Below are 25,522 nucleotides of genomic sequence, written 5' to 3' on the forward strand. Positions count from 1 at the left end.
CAGGGTGTGAGACAGGAAATAGAGAAACCATGTAGGAGGTTTTTGCGTGAGACCAGATGGAAGGGGATAGGGGTTTGGAATAGGGCAGTAGAGTTGGAAGAAGTAAAAAGTGAGCAAATGATCATCGTATGTAAGAGGTAACACCAACAAACTTGTCTGATGGAGTGAATGTAAGCTGTGAGAGTAGAAGTGAAATCAAAGATGATGTGGTGTTTTGAGCATATTACAAAAAAAATGTATCCTGACCAAGTTAATCTTATTCTAAGAATGCAAGGACAAGGCTTTTAGGTCTTCAACACAATTCAACACGCGTTCCTAATTTTTAAAAAATTTAATAGGAATGATGGATCCGTCCTTAACGTGATAATTTTAATCCTAACATTAGCATGCCACCATCTTACTTTTTGGGAAATAGTAGAGGAATTCTCACTTAGGTGAGGGACCAAGACAAGGGTACCCACTCTCTTCTTTACTGCTGGAGGTATTAGTATACCAAACGAGAAAAAAGCAACTAGAGACACAAACATTTTTGAAGAATAAGTAAAACTATCTCCATTTATGGATGACAAAAGTATACTAGAAAACTCAAATAATGAACAAAAATGATTAAAAAATACATTAAGATCACGAGCTATAAACTTAATATACAAAAATCCATATCTTCATAAATATAAACAATGAGAAGATACGACAGAAACTAAATCCCCATTTATATTAAGCAGTGAAAGAAGATGAAGTATATAGGAGTAAATGAATCAATAAATCTGCACAACCTAGAGGAGGAAAGCTTCAAAACACTACTGAGAGACACAAAGTAGGCTTCAAGAAATGGACTAATGTCTTTGTAGCATAAAGATGTTAATTCTCTCCACGTTAACGTATAAATTTAATGTGATCCTCATAAAAGTGCCAATAGTTTTCTACTGGAGCTGGACAAGTTGTTACAGCTTAAGTTCTCTGGGAAGCAGATTCTGAGACCATGGTTAGTGGGCAAGAGGTTAATTAGGCACCGCTCATGGCACTGACAGCTCGGGGAGTGAAAAGAGCAGAGGGAGAGGTAAAGCTGTGAGTCAGCCTCTGTGGAAACATCAGGTGACCCTCTGGGAGTCCTTCAGATGGGATGGCGCTCCAGAGGTGTCCCCACTTGCAGGAGAGGTCTGTTCCTTTGCAGCCCTACATCAGTCATCTGATGAAGGCACCATTGGAAGGGGTGGTGTGACCTTGGGCAAAGTGGCTGTCTTCAGCTGAGGTTGGCTGCCTCATTTCCAGAACTTCAGAAGCTAACGTTTCCGGAAGCTGGGGTAATAAACCCTTATTCCTGAAGGGTGATGTGAGCAGCACGTTAACAGTGTCCACTACAGTGTACTCCTTGCACTGTGTCGTAGTTTTCTACCAATGCATTACAAATTAGCCTAAAATGTAGCAACTTAAAACAGCACACTGAGAAGGTGGCATTTGGGGAAGATCTAAAGGTAGTAATAAAGCAAGTCATGTTGGTATCTGGTGCAAGCGATACTTCAGGCAGAGGGAACGGCAGGAGCAAAGGCCCTGAGACCACAGTGTGTCTCATGTATTTGAGGAACAACATGGAGGCCAGTGAAGAAGGGGCAGAGAGCAGAGGAGCCAGACCATGGAAGGCATTCTTGGCCATTACGGGGACTTGGATTTTGAACTGACCCAATTTTCAGAGGTACTGTATGTGGGGTGAGAAAGCAAGGAGTCAAGGATGATACCAGGGTTTTGGCCTGAGGATCTAGAATAATGGAGTTGCTGTTTACTGAGATGGCAATAAGAATGTCCTGTGGAGGGGCACCTGGGTCGCTCAGTCGTTAAGCATCTGCCTTCGGCTCAGGTCATGATCCCAGGGTTCCTTGCTCAGCGGGAAGCCTGCTTCTCCCTCTCCTACTCCCCTTGCTTGTGTTCCCTCTCTTGCTGTGTCTCTTTCTCTGTCAAATAAATAAATAAAATCTTAAAAAAAAAAAAAAAAAAAAAAGAATGTCCTGTGAAGATATCAGCGAGGCATTGGACATACAAGCCAGGAGCTCAAGGAACCTGCAGTTCCCAAACAAACATCCCATTGCCTGGAAATCTTCTCTAGGAAACTTCTAGCTGTACCCATTTTACATGTTACCAAAAGGAGGCATTCCCTGACAACTCCATAGTCAGAGTTGGTCACTCTCTCTCCTGTTGCCAGTCTCTATGTATTGTTGCCTATTCCTCGGTAATATAGGTGTTATTTACTTCATTTTATTCTATTTGTTGAGATGTCTATTTTTTTTTTTTTTTTTGAGCAAGTGTTCGTGTGCATGTGTCAGAGAGGGAGGGGCAGAGAGAGAGAGTGAGAGAGAGAATCCCAAGTAGCTTCCATACCCAGTGCAGAGCCCAAAGTGGGGCTCAGTCTCACGGTCCTGAGATCATGACCTGCGCCAAAATCAAGAGTCAGACACTTAACCGACTGAACCACTCAGGTGTCCCTATTGAGATGCCTATTATGTGTCCGAGGCACTGGGGATAAAATAATGAATAAGGCAACATCTCAATCCTGACAGTGGGGGATGCAGACAATAAACAAGTCAGGAATATTCAGGCAGTGGCAAGTGCTATAAAAAGCATATAAAACAGGGTGTGGGGTGCCTATTGGGTGCTACTTTGGTGAGTCTGGTCAGGGAAGGTCCTGGATCAGGTGAATGGAGCGGCTCATAAGATGTGCGACAGTATGGTCAAAGAGAAGGCTGCTGTAAAGGCCTCGAGACAGAAGAGAGAGCTCGGTGCCTGCTGTGTGGATGACAGATGGTAGTAGAAGCAGGGCACCTGGAGGGGTCTAGGCGAGAAGGGAAGCGGTGGCAGTGGAGGTGGTGGGAAGACGTGGATAACGAATTGCTTGCAGGAGATAGAAAAGGAGTTTGGGCTTCTGCTAAGTTCAATGTAAGACAATCCAGAGTTTTTAACTATGGTTAAAATGTCCTGATGGTGAAAATGGTCTGCCCCTGTCCTACGTTTACCCTCATCCCCCCGCTAAAAGGCGGCTAAACTGGTTTGTTTTTTTTTTTTTTTTCTCAGTTCTCACAGCTGTTCAAGCTGTATCACTTTATCCAAACCCATGTTTTTCCTAACATTCATCTGTCCTAAAATATTACCTCCTCAGAGGCCACCATCCACCAGCCCCCCCATTATTTTCCATCACAAACTCTGGATGTTCCTTTGTAGCACTTACCACGATTTGTAGTTGAACAAACATACAAACGTGTGATTTCTATTCCCTCCTGTAGGCTGTAAGTTCCGGGGGGGGAAAGTGCTTTTTTACATCTCTTTTTGTCCTAGACCCTACACAATGCCAGACAGATAGTGGGTGCTCAGTACACATTGAAGTGGGTGGATGCTCGAGAGAACTCTAATGAGTAAGGTAACAGTAAGGTGCTGACAGACATTAAAGTAGAATGCTTTCCAGGGTCTGCAGATGAGCAGTGTACTTGGACTTTATTCCTTTTTTGGAGTGTCAGAGGACTAATAACTTATTTTTTTAAAATTAATATTACATCTGGATGTCAGAAAAACTGCAGTTGTTTAAAATTCTGAACTCTATAGATGCCACAGGATAGGAAGCTTTTTTTTTTTTTTTATAAAGATTTTATTTATTTATTTGAGAGAAAGAGCACAAGAGGGGGGAGCGGGAGAGGGAGAAGCAGACTCCCTGCCGAGCAAGGAGCCCGATGCGGGACTCGATCCCGGGACTCCAGGATCATGACCTGAGCCGAAGGCAGTCGCCCAACCAACTGAGCCACCCAGGCGCCCAGGAAGCTTTTTCTTCTTCCTACCACCACGTCACTGGTGCCCCACACAGGGACACCTAGAGAGCATTGCAGAACCGTGCCACACACGTACTAATGTTAACCAATCTTTCTCTCAAGGTCAATCTGAAGAGACCATGTCCTTTCTGGGCAGAAGATGGCCATTGTTCAATAAAAGACTGCCATGTGGAGCCCTGTCCAGAGGTAAAATAAATTTAAAAAAATAGTAATAGGGAAAACATTGTTTCCTCTTGGGCTCTTAGATAAGTGTAAATTTGTATTTTAGGCCACTGTTGATGGATTTAAACTTGTCCTCAAATTCATATGCTGTCAGCTCTCTTTTTAAACAGATTACTGAAGATTTATTTTATACTCATCACCAAAATGGGTTTGAAGACACTCTTGTATCCAGTAGTATTGATTGGTTGTGGAAGTATAGTATGATTCTAAGACAAATGGAAAATTGGGGGCCTGTTCTAGGACTGGATCTACAATTGGCTAACTCTTATTTCATGCTTTATTGAATATGCATCTTGTTTCATAAGAAAAGTGATGCTACAGGGCCTTAAATTTTACATTTAGAGTGGGAATTAGAAGTGGGAAAAGTAGAGGAATTTCACTTGGTCTTGTTACATTAAAAAAAAAAAGCTATACTTACATTTTAGACTTTGTTTTTTGACATCTAGCATAATTAATTCTTCTTAAACAGTAATTCATTATAAGCTCTGTTTTCATTTCACTTTTTGCTTTTCTTACCTAATCAGTTAATCTAGTTATTCTTAAAAATGGGAAAAAACCATCTTAACCAATGCCCTTTCTAAAGGGACAATTAAAAAAATTCTCTTCATTTTCCTTTAAGAATAAAGTGGTTTTTTTTAACTTTTTAGTTTGAAATAATTTCAGACCTACAGAAAAATTGGGAGAATAATACCAACAGTCCTCACTTATTTTTGTTCAGATTCCCTAAATGTTTATCATGTTTGCTTTATTATTCTCTGTATATATACATGTTAATATTTTCTGAATTATTTGGGTATAAGTTACTAACATGGCGATACTTTACCCCTAATTACTTGAGTGTGTTTCCTTAAAAACAAGATTATTCTCTTATCTAACCACAACGTAATTAACAAAATCAGGAAATTAACATTAATTATAATACTAATGTCTGACTTATAGACTTTAGTCATACATTGCTAAATGACTTAATAACGTGCTAGATAGCTAAAAAAAAGTGTTAAAATATAGTGTTATATTCATTTCATGGGTACAAAATAGTGATTCAGTAGTTCCATATATTACTCAGTGCTCATCAAGATAAGTGTACTCTTAATCCACTTTGCCCCCTCCCACCTCCCTTCTGGTAACCATCTGTTTGTTCTGTATAGTTAAGAGTTTGTTCTTTGGTTTGTCTCTCTCTTTTTTGTTCTTTTGTTTGTTTTGCTCCTTAAATTCCACATATGAGTGAAATCGTATGGTAATTATCTTTCTCTGACTGGCTTATTTCCCTAAGCATTATACTCTCTAGATCCATCCATGTTTTTGCAAATGGCAGGACTTCATTCTTTTTTTATGGCTGAATAACATTACATTGTATGTGTATATACCACATCTTCTGTATCCATTCATCTATTGATGGATGCTTGGGCTGCTTCGTGGTTTCTCTATTGTAAATAATGATGCTATAAACATAGGGGTGCCTATATCCCTTCGAATTAGTGTTTTTGTATTCTTTGGGTAAGTACTTAGTAGTGCAATTGCTGCATCATAGGGTAGTTCTATTTTTAATTTTTCAAGGAATCTGCATGCTGTCTTCCACAGTGGCTGCACCAGTTTGCGTTCCCACCAACAGTGCACGAGTGTTCTTTTTTCTCCACATCCTCGCCAACACTTGTTTCTTGAGTTTTTGTGCTTAGTCATTCTAACAGATGTGAGGTGATAGCTCATTGTGTCTTTGATTTGCATTTCCCTGATGATGAGTGATGTTGAGCATCTTTTCATGTGTCTGTTGGCCATCTGGATGTCTTTGGAGAAATGTCTGTTCATGTCTTCTGCCCATTTTTTAATTGGATTATTTGGGATATTTTGGTGTTGAGTTGTATCAGTTCTTTATATAATTTGGATAGTAACCCTTAATTGGATATGTCATTTGCAAATATCTTCTCCCAGTTAGTAGGTTGTCTTTTAGTTTTATTGGTTGTTTCCTTTGCTGTGCAGAAGCTTTTTATTTTAGTGTAATCTCACTAGTTTATTTTTGCTGTTGTTTTACTTGCCTCAGGAGACTTACCTAGAAAGATATTGCTATGGTCAGTGTCAGAGAAATTACTGCCTGTGCTCTCTTCTAGGAATTTTATGGTGTTAGGTCTCACATTTAGGTCCCTAATCCATTTTGAATTTTTGTGTACAGTGCAAGAAGTCCAGTTTCATTCTTTTGCATGTAGCCATGCAGTTACCCTTTGTTGAGGAGACTGTCTTTTTCCCATTAAATATTCTTGCCTTCTTTGTCCAAGATTAATTGACAATAGCATCGTGGGTTTATTTCTGTGCTCTGTATTCTGTTCTGTTGATCTATGTGTCTGTTTTTGTGCCAGTACCATACCGTTTTGATTACTACAGATTTGTAATATAATTTGAAATCTGGAATTGTGTTCCCTCCAGTTTTGATTTTCTTTTTCAAGATTGCTTTGGCTATTTGGGGTCTTTTGTGGTTCTATACAAATTTTAGGATGTGTTTTTTCTAGTTCTATGAAAACTTAATATTTTGATAGGGATTGCATTAAATGTGTAACTTGCTTTGGGTAGTATAGACATTTTAACAATATTTGTTCTCGTAATCCATAAGCATGGAATGTCTTTCCATTTCTTTGTGTCATCTTCAGCTTCTTTCATCAGTGTTTTATAGTTTTCACAATCAGGTCTTTCACCTCTTTGCTAAGTTTATTTGTAGCTGTTTTATTATTTTTGGTGCAGTTGTAAGTGGGATTGTTTTCTTAATTTCTCTTTCCCCTGCTTCCTTATTAGTGTATAGAAATGTTACAGATTTTTGTACATTGATTTTATGTCCTGAGCTTTACTGAATTCATTTTTCAGGTCTAGTAGTTTTTTGGTGGAGTCTTTAGGGTTTTCTACATAGAATATCATGTCATCTGCAAATAGTGAAAGTTTGACTTCTTCCTTACCCATCTGGTTGCCTTTTACTCCTTTTTGTTGTCCGATTGCTGTGGCTAGGACATCTAGTACTATGTTGAATAAAAATGGTGAGAATAGATAGATATCCTTGTCCTTTTCCTGACCCTAGGGGAAAAGCTCTCAGTTTTTCCCCATTGAGTATAATATTAGCTATGGCCTTTATTATAGTTGAGGTAAGTTTCCTGTAAACCTATGTTGAGGGTTATTAATCATGCATGGATGCTGTATTTTATCAAATGCTTTTTCTGCATCTGTTGAAATGATCCTAAGGTTCTTTTCCTTTCTCTTACTGATATGATGTATCACACTGATTGATTTGCAAATACTGAACCACCTTTGCAACCGGGAATAAAGCCCACTTGATCATGGTGAATGATTTTTTTTAATGGATTGTTGGACTTGGTTTGCTAGTATTTTGTAGAGGATTTTTGCATCTATGTTCATCAAAGGTATTGGCCTGTACTTGTTTGTGTTTTTTTAATTAAAAAAAATCTTATTTTTTTTGGTAGTTCTGTTTATTAGTGGTGTCTTTATCTGGTTTCAGTATCAGGATAATGCTGGCCACAGAGAATGAATTTGGAAATTTTCCTTTCTCTTCTATTTTTTTTTTTTAATAGTTTGAGAAGAATAGGTATTAACTCTTTTTGGAATGTTTGGTAGAATTTGCCTATGAAGCTGTCTGGTCCTGGAGTTCTATTTGTTGGGAATTTTTTTTATTACTGATTCAATTTCATTGCTGGTTATCAGTCTGTTCAAATTTTCTTTCTTCCTGTTGCTCTTTTGGTATATTCTTTGTATCTAGGAATTTGTCCATTTCTTCTAGGTTGTCCAGTTTTTTGGTATATAATTTTTCATAATATTCTCCTACAGTTGCTTGTATTTTTGTGGTGTCTGTTGTTCTCTTTCATTTGCAATTTTGTTTGGGTCCTCTCTCTTTCTCTCTCTCTCCCTTTTTTTAAATGAGCCTGGCTAGAGGTTTATCAATTTTGTTGATCTTTTCTAGGAACTAGCTCCTGATTTCATAGATCTCTTCTATTTTGTTTTTAAAATTTTTCTGTATCATTTATTTGTGCTCTAATCTTTATTATTTCCTTCCTGCTGCTGGTTTTGGGTTTTGCTATTCTTTTTGCATCTCCTTTATGTGTAAATTTAGGTTGTTTGAGATTTTTTCCTGCTTCTTGAGGTAGGCCTGTATTGCTCTAAACTTCCCTCTTAGAACTACTTTTGCTGCATTCTCAAGATTTTGGACCATTGTGTTTTCATTTTCATTTGTTTCCATGTAATTTTTTACTTCTTCTTTGATGTCTTGGATGACTCATTCAGTGTTTAGTAGCATGTTATTTAACCTCTGTGAATTTGTGCTCTTTCCAGATTTTTTCTTGTGGTTGACTTCTAGTTTCATAGTGTTGTGGTCATAAAAGATGCATGGTATGACTTCAATCTTCTTCACTTTGTTGAGGCTTCTTTTCTGGGCTAATATGTGATCTGTTCTGGAGAATGTTCTGTGTGCCCTTGCAAAGAATATGTATCTGCTGTTTTAGGATGGAATGTTCTGAAAGTATCTTTTAAATCCATCTGGTCTGGTGTGTCATTCAAAGCCATTGTTTCTTTCTTCCTTTTTTTTTTTTTTTTTTTTAAGATTTTATTTATTCATTTGACAGAGACACAGCGAGAGAGGGAACACAAGCAGGGGGGAGTGGGAGAGGGATAAGCAGGCTTCCCACTGAGCAGGGAGCCCGATGTGGGGCTTGATCCTAGGGCCCTGGGATCATGACCTGAGCTGAAGGCAGATTGTATTTTTGCCTCGCTTAACGACTGAGCCACCCAGGCACCCCTAAAGCCATTGTTTCCCTGTTGATTTTCTGTTTGGACAATCTGTCCATTGACGTAAGAGGGGTGTTACAGTCCCCTATTGTTATTGTATTCCTATTGATTAGTTTTTTTGTTTGTTAACTGTTTTGTGTATTTGGGTGCTCCCGTGTTGTGTGCATAAATATTTATAATTGTTATTATCTTGTTGAATTCTCCCCTTCATTATTGTATAGTGTTCTTTGTCTCTTGTTACAGTCTTTGTTTTAAAGTCTATTTTGTTTGATATAAGTATTGCTACTCTGGCTTTCTTTTGACAGCCATTTGCATGACAAATCTTTCTTCATCCTCTTACTTTCAATCTGCAGTTGTTTTTAGGTTCGAAATGAGTCTCTTTTAGGCAGCATTATAGATGGATCTTGTTTTTTATCCACTCTATGTAATCCAGAGATATCCACCCTATGTCTTTGGATTAGAGCATCTAGTCCATTTACATTCAAAGTAGTTACTGATAGATACAAATTTATTACCAAGTTGTTACTTGCTTTGTGAATGTTTTGTAGTTTTTCTCTGATCCTTCTCTCGCTCTTTTTCATGGTGTTTTGGCTTTCTTTAGTGATATACTTGGATTCCTTTTTCTTTGTTCTTTTCATAACTATTGCTGGTTTTGATTTGTGGTTACCATTAGGTTTGTATGTAACATCTTCTGCATATAGCAGTCTATGTTAAGTTGATGGTTGCTTAAGTTTGAACCCATTCTTTATTCCTTTCTGCCCAACAGTTTAGGTATATGGTGTCATATTTTGTATTCTTTGTGAATGTCTTGACTGATATTTACAGATATACTTATTTTTACTGCTTTTATGTTTCCTACTTTTCATACTCTTACTTCCGGTTTTTTCTTTCCAAAGAGTCCCCTTTAACATTTGTTGTATGACTGGTGGTAGTAGTCATAAACTCCTTTAGTTTTTGTCTGGGAAACTCTTTATCTTTCCTTCTATTCTGAATGACAGCCTTGCTGGATAGAGTATTCTTGGCTGCAGATTTTTCTTTTTAGCACTTTCTTTTCAGCACTTTCTTTTCAGCCACTCTCTTCTGGCCTACAAAGCTTCTGCTAAAAAAAAAAAAAATCAGCCGATAGATTTATGCGGTTTCCCCTTGTATGTAACGGTTTTCTTTTCTCTTGCTGCTTTAAAAATTTTTTCTTAATCACTACTTTTTGCCATTTTAATTACTATGTGTCTTGGTATGGATCACCTTGGGTTGATTTTTGTCGGGGGATCTCTGTGCCTCCTGGATCTCAATATCCGTTTCCTTCCCCAGATTCAGGAAGTTTTTAGCTATTATTTTTTCAAATAAAATTTCTCTTTTCTTTTTCTTCTTCTTCTAGGATACCTATAATTTGAATGTCATTACACTTAATGGAGTCACTGAGTTCCCTAAGTCTGTTCTCATTTTGTATAATTTTTTTTCTCTCACATGCTCAGCTTGATTACTTTCCATTACTCTGTCTTCCAGGTTGTTAATTCATTTGCGTTTCCTCTAGCCTACTATTTATTCCATTTAATGTATTTTTATTTTCATTATTGTGTTCTTCATCTCTGATGTGTTCTTTTTTATTTCTGTGTTAAGGGTCTCACTGATGTCCTCCACTCTTTTCTCAAGTCCAGTGAGTATGTTTATGATCATTACTTTAAATTTTCTATCAGTCATACTACTTATATCCATTTCACTTTGGTCTCTTGTTATAATTTTTTTTTAATTAACATATAATGTATTATTTGTTTCAGGGGTACAGGTCTGTGATTCATCAGTCTTATGCAATTCATAGCGCTCACCATAGCACATACCCTCCCCGATGTCCCTCACCCAGCCACCCCATCCTTCCCACCTCCCTCCACTCCAGCAATCCTCAGTTACTTTCCTGAGATTAAGAGTCTCTTATGGTTTATCTCCCTCTCTGGTTTCATCTTGTTTCATTTTTCCCTCCCTTCCCCTATGATCCTTTGTCTTGTTTCTCAAATTCCTCATATCAGTGAGATCATATGATACTTGTCTTTCTCTGATTGACTTATTTTGCTTAGCATAATACCCTCTAGTTCCATCCATGTAGTTGCAAATGGCAAGATTTCTTTTTTTTGATGGCTGCATAATCCATTGTATGTATATATACCACATCATCTTTATCCATTCATCTGTTGATGGACATCTAGGCTCTTTCCATAGTTTGGCAATGTCCACAATAGCCAAAAACAGTGGGGTGTGTGTGCCCCTTCGGATCACTACATTTGTATCTTGGGGGTAAATACCCAGCAGTGCAACTGCTGAGCTGTAGGGTAGCTCTATTTTCAACTTTGTGAGGAACCTCTGTACTGTTTTCCAGAGTGGCTGCACCAGCTTTCTTGCTGTGGTTTTGTCCTGTTCTTTCATTTGGGACATACTCCTCATCTCATTTTGTCTAATTCTCTATATCTGTTTCTGTGTGTTAGCAAAGTCAGCTATGCGTCCTCTTTTTTTTTTTTTAAGATTTTATTTATTTATTTGAGAGAGAGAGAGAGAGCACTTGAGAGGGGAGAGGTCAGAGGGAGAAGCAGACTCCCTGCCGAGCAGGGAGCCCGATGCGGGACTCGATCCAGGGACCCCAGGATCATGACCTGAGCCGAAGGCAGTTGCTTAACCAACTGAGCCACCCAGGCACCCCATCTATGCATCCTCTTGAAGGTCATGGCCTTATGAAGAAGAGGTCCTGTAGTGCCCCACAGTGCAGTTGCCCCCTGTTCTCCAGGCCCTGGCACTTCAGGGAGTGTCTCCTATGTGTGTTGCATATGCTCTGCTATTGTGTCCTGGCCACTTTTTCCTTTAGTCTAGTTGTCTGCAGAGGCTCTCTTAGCCTGTTCTGGGCTGTGTTTGGTCCCCTGCTAGGGTGCGGCACATTTTAACAAGGTGTGCTGGTCTGTTTGTGAAACGATACCTGTTGCCTGCACTGGTGGTTGGGAGGCTGTGTGGGTGGGGGACCAGTTTGAACAGGGTGTGCCTGTGCAGGGCCCACAGCTCCTGGACTAAGGCCCTGCAACGTGTGGGTCGGGAGAAGCTGCATTGGCGATGTTTACACTGGTGGTCTTCTGTGGGAGGGGATCCGCAGCCAGAACTGAAGCAAATGTGTTGAAAAGGGGATCTGCCCAAGGTGGGTAGGGCGCAGTGTAAGCAATTTAGGTAGGGGGTGTTGCATAGTGCTGGTTCCTGCAGGTGCCTATGTGTTATGCTGGGTTAGGGGTAGGGGGTGAGGGAAATGGTGCCTGCCTCCTCCTTTGTTCCTGGAAGGGTCTCTCCCTGTGATCTCTGCCTCTCTGGACATGCTCTGAGATTTGTAAGTAAATCTCCCTCCCGTATGCCCTAGGCGTTTTTCAAATTGCTGCTTCTGTGCTGTAGCTACCTGGGCTGTTTGCATGCTGTCTTTTTTAAGGGCAGGAACTCTACTTCCTAATGCCTTTCAGACTCTCCCAGAGTGGAGCTGCTGATTTTCCAGATTCCAGGCTTCAAGTCCCACTGGTTGTAGGAACTCATGAAATTTGGACCCTCTGGCGTTCAAAGTCAAAAGTTACGGGGATTGGTCTTCCCCGTGCAGGTGTGATAGTCTATTTCTCACCCTTTCTGTGCCTCCAGCACTTGACTGTGGACACCCAAGGCCTGTTTCGTTCCCCACTGCATCTCTACCCTTCCTACCCAATTCGATGTGGCCTCTTCTTTGCCTTTAGTTGTGGAGTTTGTTCTGCCAGACTCTGGGCTGTTTTCTGGATTATTTGTGCTGATGTTTCTGTTATCTAGTTGTATCCCTGGGATGAGGTGAGCTAGGGTCCTCCTACCCTGCCATCTTCCCAGCCTCAATCCCAGCTAGGTTTATTTCATGCTTGATTCTAGTTATTAGTTTTACATTTATCATTACTTCTAATAATTCTCTTTTGTGATTGTTGTGTGTTGTTCATGACCATCATCTGTGACCATCATCTGTGACCTCCAGTATTTCTGGAGGGCTTGTTATTAAGATTTGCGGAAGTCAAGTCATTGCATTTAGTAGCATCAAACCTTTAAAAAAGCTGCTAAAGATTTTGATTTTAGCACATCATACTGTACTAGTCAGAGGACACACTGCAGCCAGAAGTCACTTTTGGTTAGTATTTATTCCACGTTTTAAATTCAGGGTGCGTGGCTGCTAGATTTGACTTGAGTTTTATAGTCTTCCCTCTTCTGCCTTCTGTTAGATGCACTAGCAAACACTGAAATAATAAAATACTGGCAGCAAGTAACATTTTAATCTATTAATCTTTTTATTGATTAGGGAAATATCTCTTATCATCATTATTATCATATTCTGACAGGAAGATATTTATTCTGAATATTTGGCTAAATTTACCTATGTTAAAATTTATCATGAAACATGAAAAGATTTTAATAGGTAATTTGCTATGCCGTAGATTCAGATGTTGGAAATCAGTCCCCTAGATTGATCAGAGGATCAACCTGTGATTTTCTGCTTTCAGATATGATTTTTTGTTTAAAATTGTGTCTGAAAAACCAGTTATAATGATTTCTAGATTTGTTTATTAAAGCCTAAAACTAATTATTGGCTTTGTAGAAAAGAAAGCTGGATCTACATGTGGATTTTCTATTAGTAAACCCTGATTACCTAGATTGGTAAACCCTAGGTGAATCCTTTGGACCAAAGAACTAATTCTTTTGGTATTCATCCCAAATTGCCTTCACTTTAAATGTCAATTTAGAGCTGAAATTAAGATTGAGCATAAAATTTTTCAAAGAACTTTGAAAATTTTTAAAGTTTCTGTTTCTGTGGTAAGAAAGTTCATGGAAAAGTGATTTTTGTCAGTTTTTTTTTAACCTAAAAATTATGTAAACTATTCCATACTGCATGAGTTTAAATTGTAGCTGATTTTGACACTCTTATTTTGTATATGTCATTCAGTTTGCTAAACTATGATTTACAAGTCCGTAAATTGGTGTAATTCTTTACCGTTTATCTTAAAAGAGGTAGTATGAAAACAGAATTTGAATGAATGTTCATTTTTTCATCATAGACTAAAATAGGCTTTGTATTTGAGCAATGGCATTACTAATTTGTGAAGAAATCTCAAAAAAAAAAAAAAAAGGAAGATAACTTCCTAAATTTTTCTTGTTGCTATTCTTTTAAGAGCAAAATTCCAGTCGGAATTAAAGCTGGGAGTTCTAATAAGGTGAGTCACTTTTCTTCCTTGAATATTTTTTCTTTACATTGTGAAACTTACCATTTACTGCTTGACAATGGTTGCAGAAGGGAACTGTACTGGGGCTAGTTGGGAGTGGGCACGTTTTGCCCCACAGTCCCAACTTTCTAATTCTTGCAGCAAGCAGAGAGCTTGTATGTTTTTATAGTTAAATTATATAGCTTCTTTTGAGATATTTCAATTCTGTTTTCTCTAGAACTATAGTAGTATAGTATAACTACAGTATCAGATGGCCTGTGCAACAGGTGTTTTATCATGCATGTATTTTTAGTCTTGTGTTCCAACTAATCAACCTGTCCTATTCAGGATTATATTTTATAGAGCAAACAGTTATCAAGGTATTTGGAGCATAGTACTTTTAAGTGGCATTAAAATATTGCTGTGTTAAAGATTACCCTTTTCTTCTTATAAGCATGTCATAATTTACTTAGCTGTGCATATTTTTAGATAACCGTTTACTTCTAGTTTTTCACTGTCATGTACACATAATAAAGATCATCATACCCTCTCCTGCTTCCTCTCTCCATTTTCTTTTTGTGTTTTCTCCCGTGTGGTCTTTTGTTTGTGTTTACTCTCCTTTATTTTTGTTTCAGATCTAAAATAAATAAAGTGTTAGAGACATTTGACATCCCTTCTGGACTCCTTCCCAAACCCGTTCTGTTTCCTCCCTCCCCAGAGATAGCCACTTTTTTGAAATTGATGTGCGTCCTTTTGCGATACTTCTTCCTTTTAACTTCTATTGCACGTGTACCCACAAGTAATGTATAGATCTTCTAATACGAAGTTTTAAAACATTAAGATTATATTTTTTATTTTAAAAATATTTTTTCAGTTATTTTTTACTCTGCATTATGCTTTTGAAATTTTGTCTCTGTTAATATATGTAGCTTTGTTAATTTTAATAGTTGTGTAGTATTCAATTGTATGTCATTGGTTGGTTAGCTCTTCCTCTGTTGATGGACATTTCAATTGTTTTGAGTTTTTTGCTATTACAAACAGTGATGTACCAGCATTTTCATCCTTTGTCTTATTGTGTACACATGTAAGAGTTTTCCTAAATCGATATTTAGAAGTAAGGTTGCTGTGCCACTGGTTATGCCTGTCTCATATCTCAACATGATGAGATAGTACCAAATACCTTTCTAAAGTGGTTGTACTTCGTTTGTGGTTTTGTTTTTAACTGTTGCTCAGGATATGGTTTCAGTTGTAAGACTGTTGGTTCAAGGGTTTATACATTTTCACAGCTCTAGATAAATATTGTCAAATTACTTTCCCAAGAGGGTTTTCTCAATTTACATCATCACCAACATACCAATGCTAATTGTTTTTAATGTCTTATTTAGTTGGTGGGAATTTGTGACTCATTTTGATTTGTATTTCTTACATATGTGAGAGATATTGATAATGGGATGTATCTGTGTCATCGTTGACAGATTGCCAGTGGAACTTGAAATAAAGAGAAAGGTAATAGTTATTACTAAACTTACTATGTACTTCCTTTCAGTACTCGAAAGTAGCAAACAATACCAAAGAATTAGAAGATTGTGAGCAAGCTAATAAACTGGGAGCAATTAACAGCACACTAAGGCAAGTTTTATTTTAGTAGTATAAAAAATATTCTCTTATTTAGTATATTTATATCAGAAATCTTCTGTTTTTCTTGCGATATTTTATAAAACAGTAAAGTTTCAAGTCATTCTTAAAAGGAAGAAGTTATTCCTCATCCTCAATTTCATGATTGCTTTGCTTCCTCCTCTCAGTGGATTTGTTCTTAAATTTCTAGAATGTATCATCAATAGTGACTTTATCAAAATGTAAAAGTATAGAAGATTGCCCAACTAGCAGGGCTTATGGATCCATTCTTCCAGGTTATTATAGTAAAAGGAACTTGAACCTCTAAGCCTTTTGTAAATAGTAATTCAATCTGTGTATTACATTTTGAACGGGAAAAGTTATGATTACCGTAATTATTAAGTTTCTTGTTTTTTTTTTCTAATGACGTTTCCTTATTTTCTCTAAGTAAAAACCTCCTTTTGAAGGCCAACATAATTTGTGAGTGGTCTCAGATCATGCATTATGAAATGACTGAACATATCTATAATTGGGTGTAGGGAATGGATTATTACTGATATTCTTTTTAACTTCACTATTTGTTTAGGTTGGCATTTGGGTACTATAATTGTTAAAGACTTAATATTAAGTTATCAGTCTTATTTATTGAAGAAAAATTTTAATATAGAAAACTAGAGAAGATAATATAATAAAATAATATAATAAATTCACTCCAAGTGAATAGATACTAACTTTTTCTACCATCTTTTTAAGAAAAGAGAAATATCAAAGATAAATTTGAAATCCCCTACATCCTAATTCCCAATCCTATTTTCTTTCCTTCTTTCTGAGCAGTAACTACTATCATGAATTTGCTGTATATCCATCTATGCTTTTGTTTTTATTATATATATAATGATGGTTATTTTATATATGATTTTATTTTTCTCTTATATAAAATAATACTGTATTTAACATTCTTCAAATTTATTTTTACACTGTACATTTTGCTTTCTAGATCTGTCCATGTTAAAACATGGAGATTTGTCTCATTCTTTCAACTGATGAATGGTTTTTATCATATGACTCTCTCCTGTTTTACTTATCTGTTCCCCTACTGATAGACATTTGAATTATTCAGATTTTTTACTTTTACAAATTACGCTACCTTGAGCACCCTTGATAATTTTTTTGGTACACTAGGAAATTTGGCATGCACGAGTAAAATTGCTGAATCTTAGGATTGCCCACGTGTACCTAGTCTTGATACTGCCTGATGACTTTCCAAAGCACTTGTGTGGCTGTGTACTGCCCCCAGTGCTGAGAACTTGTTTGGTTCTCCGCATCCTTGCCGAAAATTGATAATGTTTGCACATGAAATAGCATCTCATTTTTGTTTAATTTATATTTTGTTGACTACTAATGAGTTTGAGCATTTTTTTATCTGTTTATTGAATATTTATGTTTCTTATGAATGAATGAATGCCTGCAATATGTCAAGCACTGTTCTAGAGTATTAAGCATATAGTGGTGTACATGACAAATTCTTTTTCTCATGAAGCTTAATCCTCTTTGGAGATATGCAGTTAATAAGTAAAGTACATAAGAAGTAAGTAAAGTGATGATGAGTGCCCGGGAGAAGTAAAGCAGAGAAGAATGACAGAGGGCTCGGGAGTGGTGGGGGTAGGGGCGGGGAAGTTGCACTGTTGTAAATTGGATGGTGAGAGAAGGCCACAGCGATAATGGGCCATTTGCACAAAATGCCCATGAAGACGTAAGTCATAAGTCATAATATGCCTGCCTGGGGGAGGAGTACCTAGGCATGCATAATTGTTAGTAAAAAGAACCTGTGGCAGGAGTGTGCCTATATTTGAGGAATCACAGGAAGACCAGTGTGGCTGGAGTACAGTGGTCCAGGACAAAGTAGTAGAAGACCGAGTCAGAAGATGCTAGGGATGGGGGCAGGGGTAGGGTGGGGTGAGGATCTTGAAGACAATTAGGAATACTGCTTTTAAACTGAGTGGAATGAAAAGTCATTGGAGGATTTTGAGAGAATGCTTTGAGGGAGCCAGGTGTTATGTTGTGGAAGCCTTGCTATGTGGTTGTTGTAGTAATCCAGATAAGACAGGATGGTGGTTTAGTTTAGGGAGAGCAGTAGAAATGATGAGAAGGGGTCAGATTCTGGATAGATTTGAGGATAGAGCTGACACAATTTGCTTAAGGATTTGATGTGGGGTATGAAAAAAGATAGGAACTATAAATGACTACAAGATTTGTAACTAGAAAAATGGGAGTTGCCATTTACTGAACTGGGGATACTTGCAGGAGGAACAAGTTTGATAGAAAATTATAGTTCAACCTTGGACTTGCTACGTTTGAGCTGCCTATAAGACATCCAGTTGGAGATGTCGAGCAGGTAGTTGGATCCACAAGTCTTAATTTCAGGGGAGAGATAAAATGTGGGAGTCATGTGTGAATATATGGTATTTAAAAACCATAAACCTGAATGGGATTACCCAGGAAAGAGTATAACTAGAGAAGTCATCCAGGGATTGGGCCTTAAGTCATTGTAGGATTTTAAGGTAAAGTACCTGTTTATATTCTTTGCTGTTGTTTCTCCATGGGGGGTGCGGTGGGGTATGGAGGTGGGACAGTGTATACTTTTAAATTATTCATTTGTAGGCATTTTTCATATAATCTGATAATAATTCTTTGTTGGCTATATGGGTTGTTAGGGCTTATCTTTTAATTTTGCTTATAAATATTTTGTTGAACAGAAGTAATTTTTTCAACGTTTAAATTCAAGTATAACACAAATATAATAAAGTATACAAATCTTAAGCATAAAGGTCAGTTTAATTTTACAAAGTGAACCCAACTCTGCAGCAACCATTCAGAACAATGTACTTGCTGCCCCAAAGATTGCTATGTGTACTTTCCTGGTCATTACCACCGTCCACAGTTAACCGTGATTTTGAATTACAGTAGCAGAGATTAATTTTGCCTATTTATATAAATGAAATAATATGGAACGTATTTTTTTTTGTGTCTGGCTTATTTTATTAAACATCATGTCATGAGAGTCCTTCATGTTCTTGAACTTAGTAGCAGCATTGAATTCTTTTTTCATTGGTTTCCATAGTTAAGACTGCACCAAAATGTTTCCATCCTATCATTGATAGTTGGAGTTTACCACTTTGCAACCATTTCAAAAAAATATTGTGATGGACATTTGGTGGTGCATTTGGTATGCCTTTCTGTGTAGAATATACCTAGAAGTGGAATTAAGTACCACTGCCAAGTGGTTTTCCCAAAATGACTCCTAAAATACATTGCCACTAGTAGTGTACAAGAGTTCCTCATTCCACAACTTCTCCAACAATTGGTACTATAATTTTTAAACAGCTTTATGGACATTTAATTGAACTGCAGTATACTGTACCTGTTTAAGTATGCCATTTGGTGGTTTGACAAGTGTACACTCATGAAAATCAGCTTAATCAAGACAGTTATCCTGTTTACCACCCTGAAAAGTTTTCTCATGCCCTTTGAAAATCACTCTACCCTGTTCCTTCCTGCCCCCGCATTTCCCACTTTTAAGGCTACTACTTTAACTCAGCGCCATCTTGACAGGAAGCCCTGGGTGAAGCCCAGGAAATTGTTATGTAAGTAGCTTGGCATCCATCTTCAAACTGACTTTTAGAAAAGCTAGACTGCGTTCCTTCTAACTCATTTGTAAGCCAGACTGGGCCAGCTCTGTTAGCATTAGATTAGCCTTCCCTATCTTTTCTGCTGCCATGGCTTTCAGGCAGGGTTTAGTTTGAAACAATCAGGAAAGCATCATCACATAAGGATGCTCAAAGATAAAAGTTCCTCTAAGTTAGTCATTGTTAACAAGAAAATAGGAATTTATGTCACAATTGCTTTGTTCTTGACTATTTTCAAACAGAAGACTTAGCTAATTAAACATAACTATAGCTATCATCTTAGCTGTAACTAGAACTTAGGCATTCGTGTTTTATCGCATCCCGTATTCCAGCTGAGTCAACTATGATACAAGTATTTCCATTAACTTGTATTAAGTTAATTAAGTATTCCCATAGGAGAAAAAAAAATCCCACCATGAATTGGAAACATTTATTGATAAAGTTGGTGTAGTGCAGCCAGCCTTATATATTCTTGGCTATGATAGTAACATATTTAGGAACTACATCATTTGTACTTGGTACACAAATAACTTTTTTTACCTTATTTTTTTCCTATTGTGTGGTAAATAAGAAGAATAGTTCTCTTATAGATGTTGCCGTTATGTATTTAAGACAGAGAAGGTCTGAATATAGGTTAAAGTGAATATAGGTCAAAGTTTATTTGAATTACTGTAGTTCCTTTATCAGTTCTCCAAGTAGAAATCTTGATCATAGATTTTATTAAATGTGAGGTAGTATGGAAAATGAATGATATGCCATGATTAAAGTGACATTGGTGTTACCAGTGAATAACACGTAGGAAGGGAGATCCTAGAAATGTGGTTTTTGGTATTTTTGTTCTATAAATACAGAAACAGTTTAAGTTAAAGGAATTATGAATGTAAATTTAATTCTTATTTTAGAAAAAATGATTACTGCTATTTCTAAGTCAATTGAAAAGGCTAGGTTGACTTTTGTGTTTAACTCCATCTCTTATATATTTGTAAATCAAGTTTCTAGTTAATTATTGAACTCTAGGGCTAATAATGGTTTTAGTATAGTTAAATAGAAATCTTTCGTGGAAGTTAATATCTGTATTTTTCATATAATTTGTTATTCCTTCATGTAACCACTAATTGAATTTATAAACTATCTAAATTAAAGACGTGACCTCAGATTATCTGTTTTTAATTATGTAAGATACAGTGTAAACATTTTCAACTCCAGATTTAATCATTTTTCTTTTTTATTCCCTCTTTCCCCTAGTAATCAAAGCAAAGAAGCTTTCATTGACTGGGCAAGATATGATGATTCACAGGATCACTTTTGTGAACTTGATGGTAATAAAATAAACTATTGTAATGAAGTTATTTTAACCTTAATCCTTTTTTTTTTTTTTAAAGATTTTATTTATTTATTTGACAGAGAGATAGAGCACACAAGTAGGCAGAGCATCAGGCAGAGGGAGAGAAGCAGGCTCCCTGCTGAGCAGGGAGCCCAACGTGGGGCTCGATCCCAGGACCCTGGGATCATGACCTGAGCCGACGGCAGCCGCTTAACCAACTGAGCCACCCAGGCGCCTCAATTAATCTTAATCCTTTTATAAGAAATTGAAATCCATGAAAATATCAGTTATAACTTGAATACACTGAATGTTGCTGTGTGGATCTTACTATTCATAATGGCATTTATTGAGAGCTTATGTTCTAAGCTCTGTGCTGAGTGCCTTAAGTACATTATTTCTAATCTTTACACTTACCTTAATAAGTATGTATTATTTCATATCTGGGGAAACTGAGTCTCAAAAAGACTAACTTGCCCAGAATCACACAGTAACAAGAGGCTGAGACAGAATTCAATCCCAGATCTGACTGGATCCCATACCTATATTTTTTCCATCATGACATACCATCTCCTAGGGACCTCTATTTCAAGCCACTTAGTTTAGGTCTGTGAACATATAAACATGTTCACACTGGAATTTTCTGGAGGTCCCAACAAACTAACATAAAGGCACCTTGCAATATTGGGGAGGACTCTAATTTGACTTCCCTACAACCCTCTTTCCAAGAGTCCCCTGGAACAGTACAAAGAGAGGGTTACTGTTTAACAGTAACTACCATGACTCTTACTTCAGAAGGTAATTGAAGTGACTCAAAATTTTTGATCTAAGGAGAATAGTCCCAAGAATTGTGCCAAGTAGGCTTAAATCATTCATTTGGCCTCTCTTCACTTTTTACCTTTATATCATGGGTGGTGGAAAAGAATTTGGGGTTCAGGCATGCATAGCTGGAGGCAGCAAGAGTTCCTCTGAACTTTGAAAGCACCTCGAGTGGTCGTAAAGCTATCTATGGGGCTTTAGAAGATCCGTCTGTAGAATTGTGCTATTCATCCAGTCGACAATGGAGTTAGAGTGAGCTGCCACAATAGTACAGTAAATTGAGAAATTGCCAGGAGGTGGAATGTTATCACCATGGTTTATATGGTTTCAGCAAGACATTTTTTGTTTTTTTCAAGTAGGATATCCCTACAATATATATGTGCAATTATCTACCTGTCTGTCTGTCTACTGTGAGTGGCAGGGAGGGGCAAAGGGAGAGGGAAAGAGAATTCCAAGCAGTCTTTGGGCTGAGCATGGAGCCTGACTCAGGGCTTGATCTCACCACCCTGAGATCATGACCTGAGCCGAAATCAAGAGTCAGACAACCAGCTGAGCCACCCAGGCACCCCCAGCAGGGATCTTTTTTTTTTTTTTTTAAAGATTTTGTTTAGTTGACAGAGAGGGCACAGCCTGGGGAGTAGCAGAGGGAGAGGGAGAAGCAGATCCCCCCACCGCCCTGCCGGCTGAGCAGGGAGCCTGATGAGGGACTCGATCCCAGGACCCTGGGATCATGACCTGAGCCGAAGACAGAAGCTTAATGACTGAGCCACCCAGGCACCCCCCACCCCCGCCCCAGCAAGGATATTTTTAAGAGATCTAAAAAAAAGTTTCTTTGGGTATCTGGATATAATGGGAAATTAATAAAATACTGCTGTATGATATTTAGAATTGACAGAGGTTTCATCAAAGCAAGCTGTTGTACCTAGGTTAAGTATTGACATCACTGCTTACTCTTTCATTTGCTCTTTGGTTGTCATTCTAATTATACTTCGTGTTCAACACTCACGGTCACTTCTTGCCAGCTTATCATTTTACCTACTCTTTGATTAAAATATTTTTAGTAGTGCTTAGTTAACAGATTTCTGGATTAAAAAATCATTTCTGTGAATATTTCTCTTATAGTAAACAATGTAAATATATATTTCTATTATAGGTATTTACCAAAAAATGCTACTCAATTGCAGAGATCACTTGGTATGATCAATGATGTACTCAATTACCTCTCATCAGTATAGTGTTAACTAATTTTTTAACATTAGCTTCTTATATTGTAAAAATGGAAGAGATGTCCTATAAGAATTTACATAAAATCATCTCAAGATTTTTAGGATTTCATAATTTAAAAAATTAGTAATTCTTATATTTTCTGTAGCCCTTAAACATATAAACCATTCTATTAGTTGGCTTACCACTACTCCTCTGGGTAGTGATGTTCGTGGATATCCCTATGATTTATATGTGCAATTTGTAAAAACACATCAGAGTAGCTTTAGAGTCATTGTCTAATTATTTCAGTTATCTAAAACCATTGGATTAAAACAATCTAAAGAATATTCACCCCAGTTTATTGGAATGTATCTATACACCCCTGTCCTCTATTTTGTTGTTCTGTCTTTAATTTAAAGGAAGATGATCCTTATAGAAGAAACAGTAGATTTTTTAAATAATTTAACAGGTTAAGGTAAGCTGCTTTCCCTACTCCTGTTTTGTTGTCGTTGCTATTATCTTTATGCATGGCTTCTTTGGCTTCGGGTTTCTGCTCAAATGTCACCTCCTCAGAGAAGCTTGCTGTCACCTGCTTGTAGAAAATAGAAAGCACTCTCACCCTGTGTTGGCGCTGCTGCCTGCTGTCAGAGTACTGAGGGCTATCAGAGAGTGCGGGGCAGGTTACTTGGTTCATCTGTCTGTTGTCCGTCTGCTCCAACGAGGTGGTCAGCCAGCTGTGGCTTTGTCTTTCTGCTTCACTCCTTTATCCCTAGTGCCTAGAGCAGTGCCTGGACGGGGTACTTGCTCAATAAATGTTTGCTGAATAAAGTGGTTGGTTCATAAATAACCTATATAGTATGAAAGATTTTTTCTTTTATATTTTCCCTTAAAACATGCTTATTAATAACTTGAAATATTGTTTAAAACCATAATTTCTAAATCTGGCTGTGTATCAGAATCACTTGGGAGCTTTATAAACTATAGATTCTCCTCACCTGAGTAAATTCTATTTTAATAATGCATTACTAGCAATCGGAGATAGAGTTGGTGATGGAGGGTGGGAGGCTCAATCCTGAGTCTACAGCAGTATTTTTTATCTGTGTCCACAAACAAAAAGCCTGTATGCTAAGTTGGCCTATGCTATGTTTGAAGAGATATTTGGGTTAGGAGGTGTGGAGGACTGGCTCTCATCCTAGAACATGCAGTGTAGCCTCCTAACACTAATACTCAATTAAGACAGTGAAAAGGAGGGGTGCCTGGGTGGCTCAGTTGGTTGGGCGACTGCCTTCAGCTCAGGTCATGATCCTGGAGTCCCGGGATCGAGTCCCGCATCGGGCTCCCTGCTCAGCAGGGGGTCTGCTTCTCCCTCTGCCCTCTTCCCTCTCGTGCTCTCTGTCTCTCATTCTCTCTCTCTCAAATAAATAAATAAAATCTTTAAAAAAAAAAAAAAGACAGTGAAAAGGAAATTCAGTTGGGGAAAAAACGTATACTTGAAAAGGAAGAAAAAACATTAGTTGAAATTATGAATTCCCAGAATTAGGTATTTTGATTCAGTGGACAGTCTTTGAATCGTTAGGTAACTGTTAGCATGGTCAAATAGAACAGTTTTGGAAGAGCTCTATAAAGGGAGGAAGAAGAGAAAGCATTTGGGGAGGAGGACATATTAGGGGTCCAAAGAGCATTATCCAAATGAATGCTATAGCTGTGCAAATGGAAAGAAGTTGTAGTTTCTGAACAAATTAATTAAAATCATGTCACAGGTGGTCCCAGGGGAAGGATGGGGGGGTACCAGCACCAGTGTGTTTGTAGGGGGAACTCAACCTGTGTGTGCTCCCCCGACCCCCGCTTCCTCATCTAGATGCCATGAAGTTCTTGTCGATGTAGGTCAGGGGTTGACAAGCATTTTCTTCTGTAAATAGACAGATAGTAAATATTTTAGGCTTCATGGACTATACAGTTTCTGTTGCAACTACTCAGCTGTGCCGTAATTGTGCAAAAGCAGCAAATGAACATGGCTTATGTTCCCATAAAACTTTCTTTACAAAAAATACACAGACCAGATTTGGCCTGTGGGTCACAGTTTGCTAACAACCCCTTCTATAAGTTAATAAGACCTGCCTTTTCATGATTTGAGAAAGTATTAAAATTTTTAAAAACCACTTAAAAAAGCCAACAACCCACTTTTGATTAAATTAAAGGAATACACATTAAGGACATTGAGAATAAAAGTTTTAAATTAAACATTGATATACTTGATTTAACTCTTGTGATTTGTCACTCCCTTAAGGTATAATGATTTAAGATGTATTTTAATAGCTGAATCTTGTTGTTTTTCTTTATTGGTTGTTCAGTTGCTTTTGTTGGGTGAAGAGGTTGGTATTAGTCTGATGTGTACATTTGCAGATGACCCCACATATGTGTAAACTTACATGCACCCACACATTCTTTATACATGTGTACATATATATCTCAATGAATGTATATATTTATGGTAGGTTTAATATTTATAAAGCTTATATGTAATCAGATCAGTTTTGCAAATGAGCATAAGAACAATGCAAAGAAATTAAAAATATGTAAGAAACTAGTGAATTGTAAAACTTCTGTTTGAACTTTAAAAGCCACACTCCATAATTTGAATCTTTCTTTTTTTAATGAAGATTTTTTAAATTATCGGTTTTTTTTTTTTAAAGATTTTATTTATTTATTTGATAGAGAGAGGGAGAGCACAAGCAGGGGGAGCGGCAGGGAGAGGGAGAAACAGACTCCCTGCTGAGGAAGGAACCCGATGTGGGGCTCGATCCCAGGACCCTGGGATCATGACCTGAGCCGAAGGCAGCCACTTAACCGACTGAG

At 37.5% G+C, this 25,522-nt stretch overlaps 1 protein-coding gene across 5 annotated transcripts in view; it reads left to right on the forward strand.

Moving 5' to 3' along the window:
• ERO1B (endoplasmic reticulum oxidoreductase 1 beta) overlaps window positions 1-25,522 on the forward strand; it is a 60,826-nt gene that overhangs the window by 11,950 nt on the left and 23,354 nt on the right. For 4 of the 5 annotated variants that reach the window (XM_064594598.1, XM_064594596.1, XM_045877787.3 and 1 more), the window contains exons 3-6: window positions 3,909-3,992; window positions 13,991-14,032; window positions 15,567-15,649; window positions 20,566-20,639. In XM_064594598.1, coding sequence (XP_064450668.1) covers window positions 3,909-3,992; window positions 13,991-14,032; window positions 15,567-15,649; window positions 20,566-20,639 — 283 coding nt within the window. The remainder of the gene's footprint in view (window positions 1-3,908; window positions 3,993-13,990; window positions 14,033-15,566; window positions 15,650-20,565; window positions 20,640-25,522) is intronic. The other variant, XM_064594600.1, reaches the window with a different exon arrangement.

This window comes from Mirounga angustirostris, unplaced genomic scaffold, assembly GCF_029215605.1.
Source record: "Mirounga angustirostris isolate CCGP_5_RB_7025 unplaced genomic scaffold, mMirAng1.0.hap1 SCAF_6, whole genome shotgun sequence".
NCBI lineage: Eukaryota > Metazoa > Chordata > Mammalia > Carnivora > Phocidae > Mirounga > Mirounga angustirostris.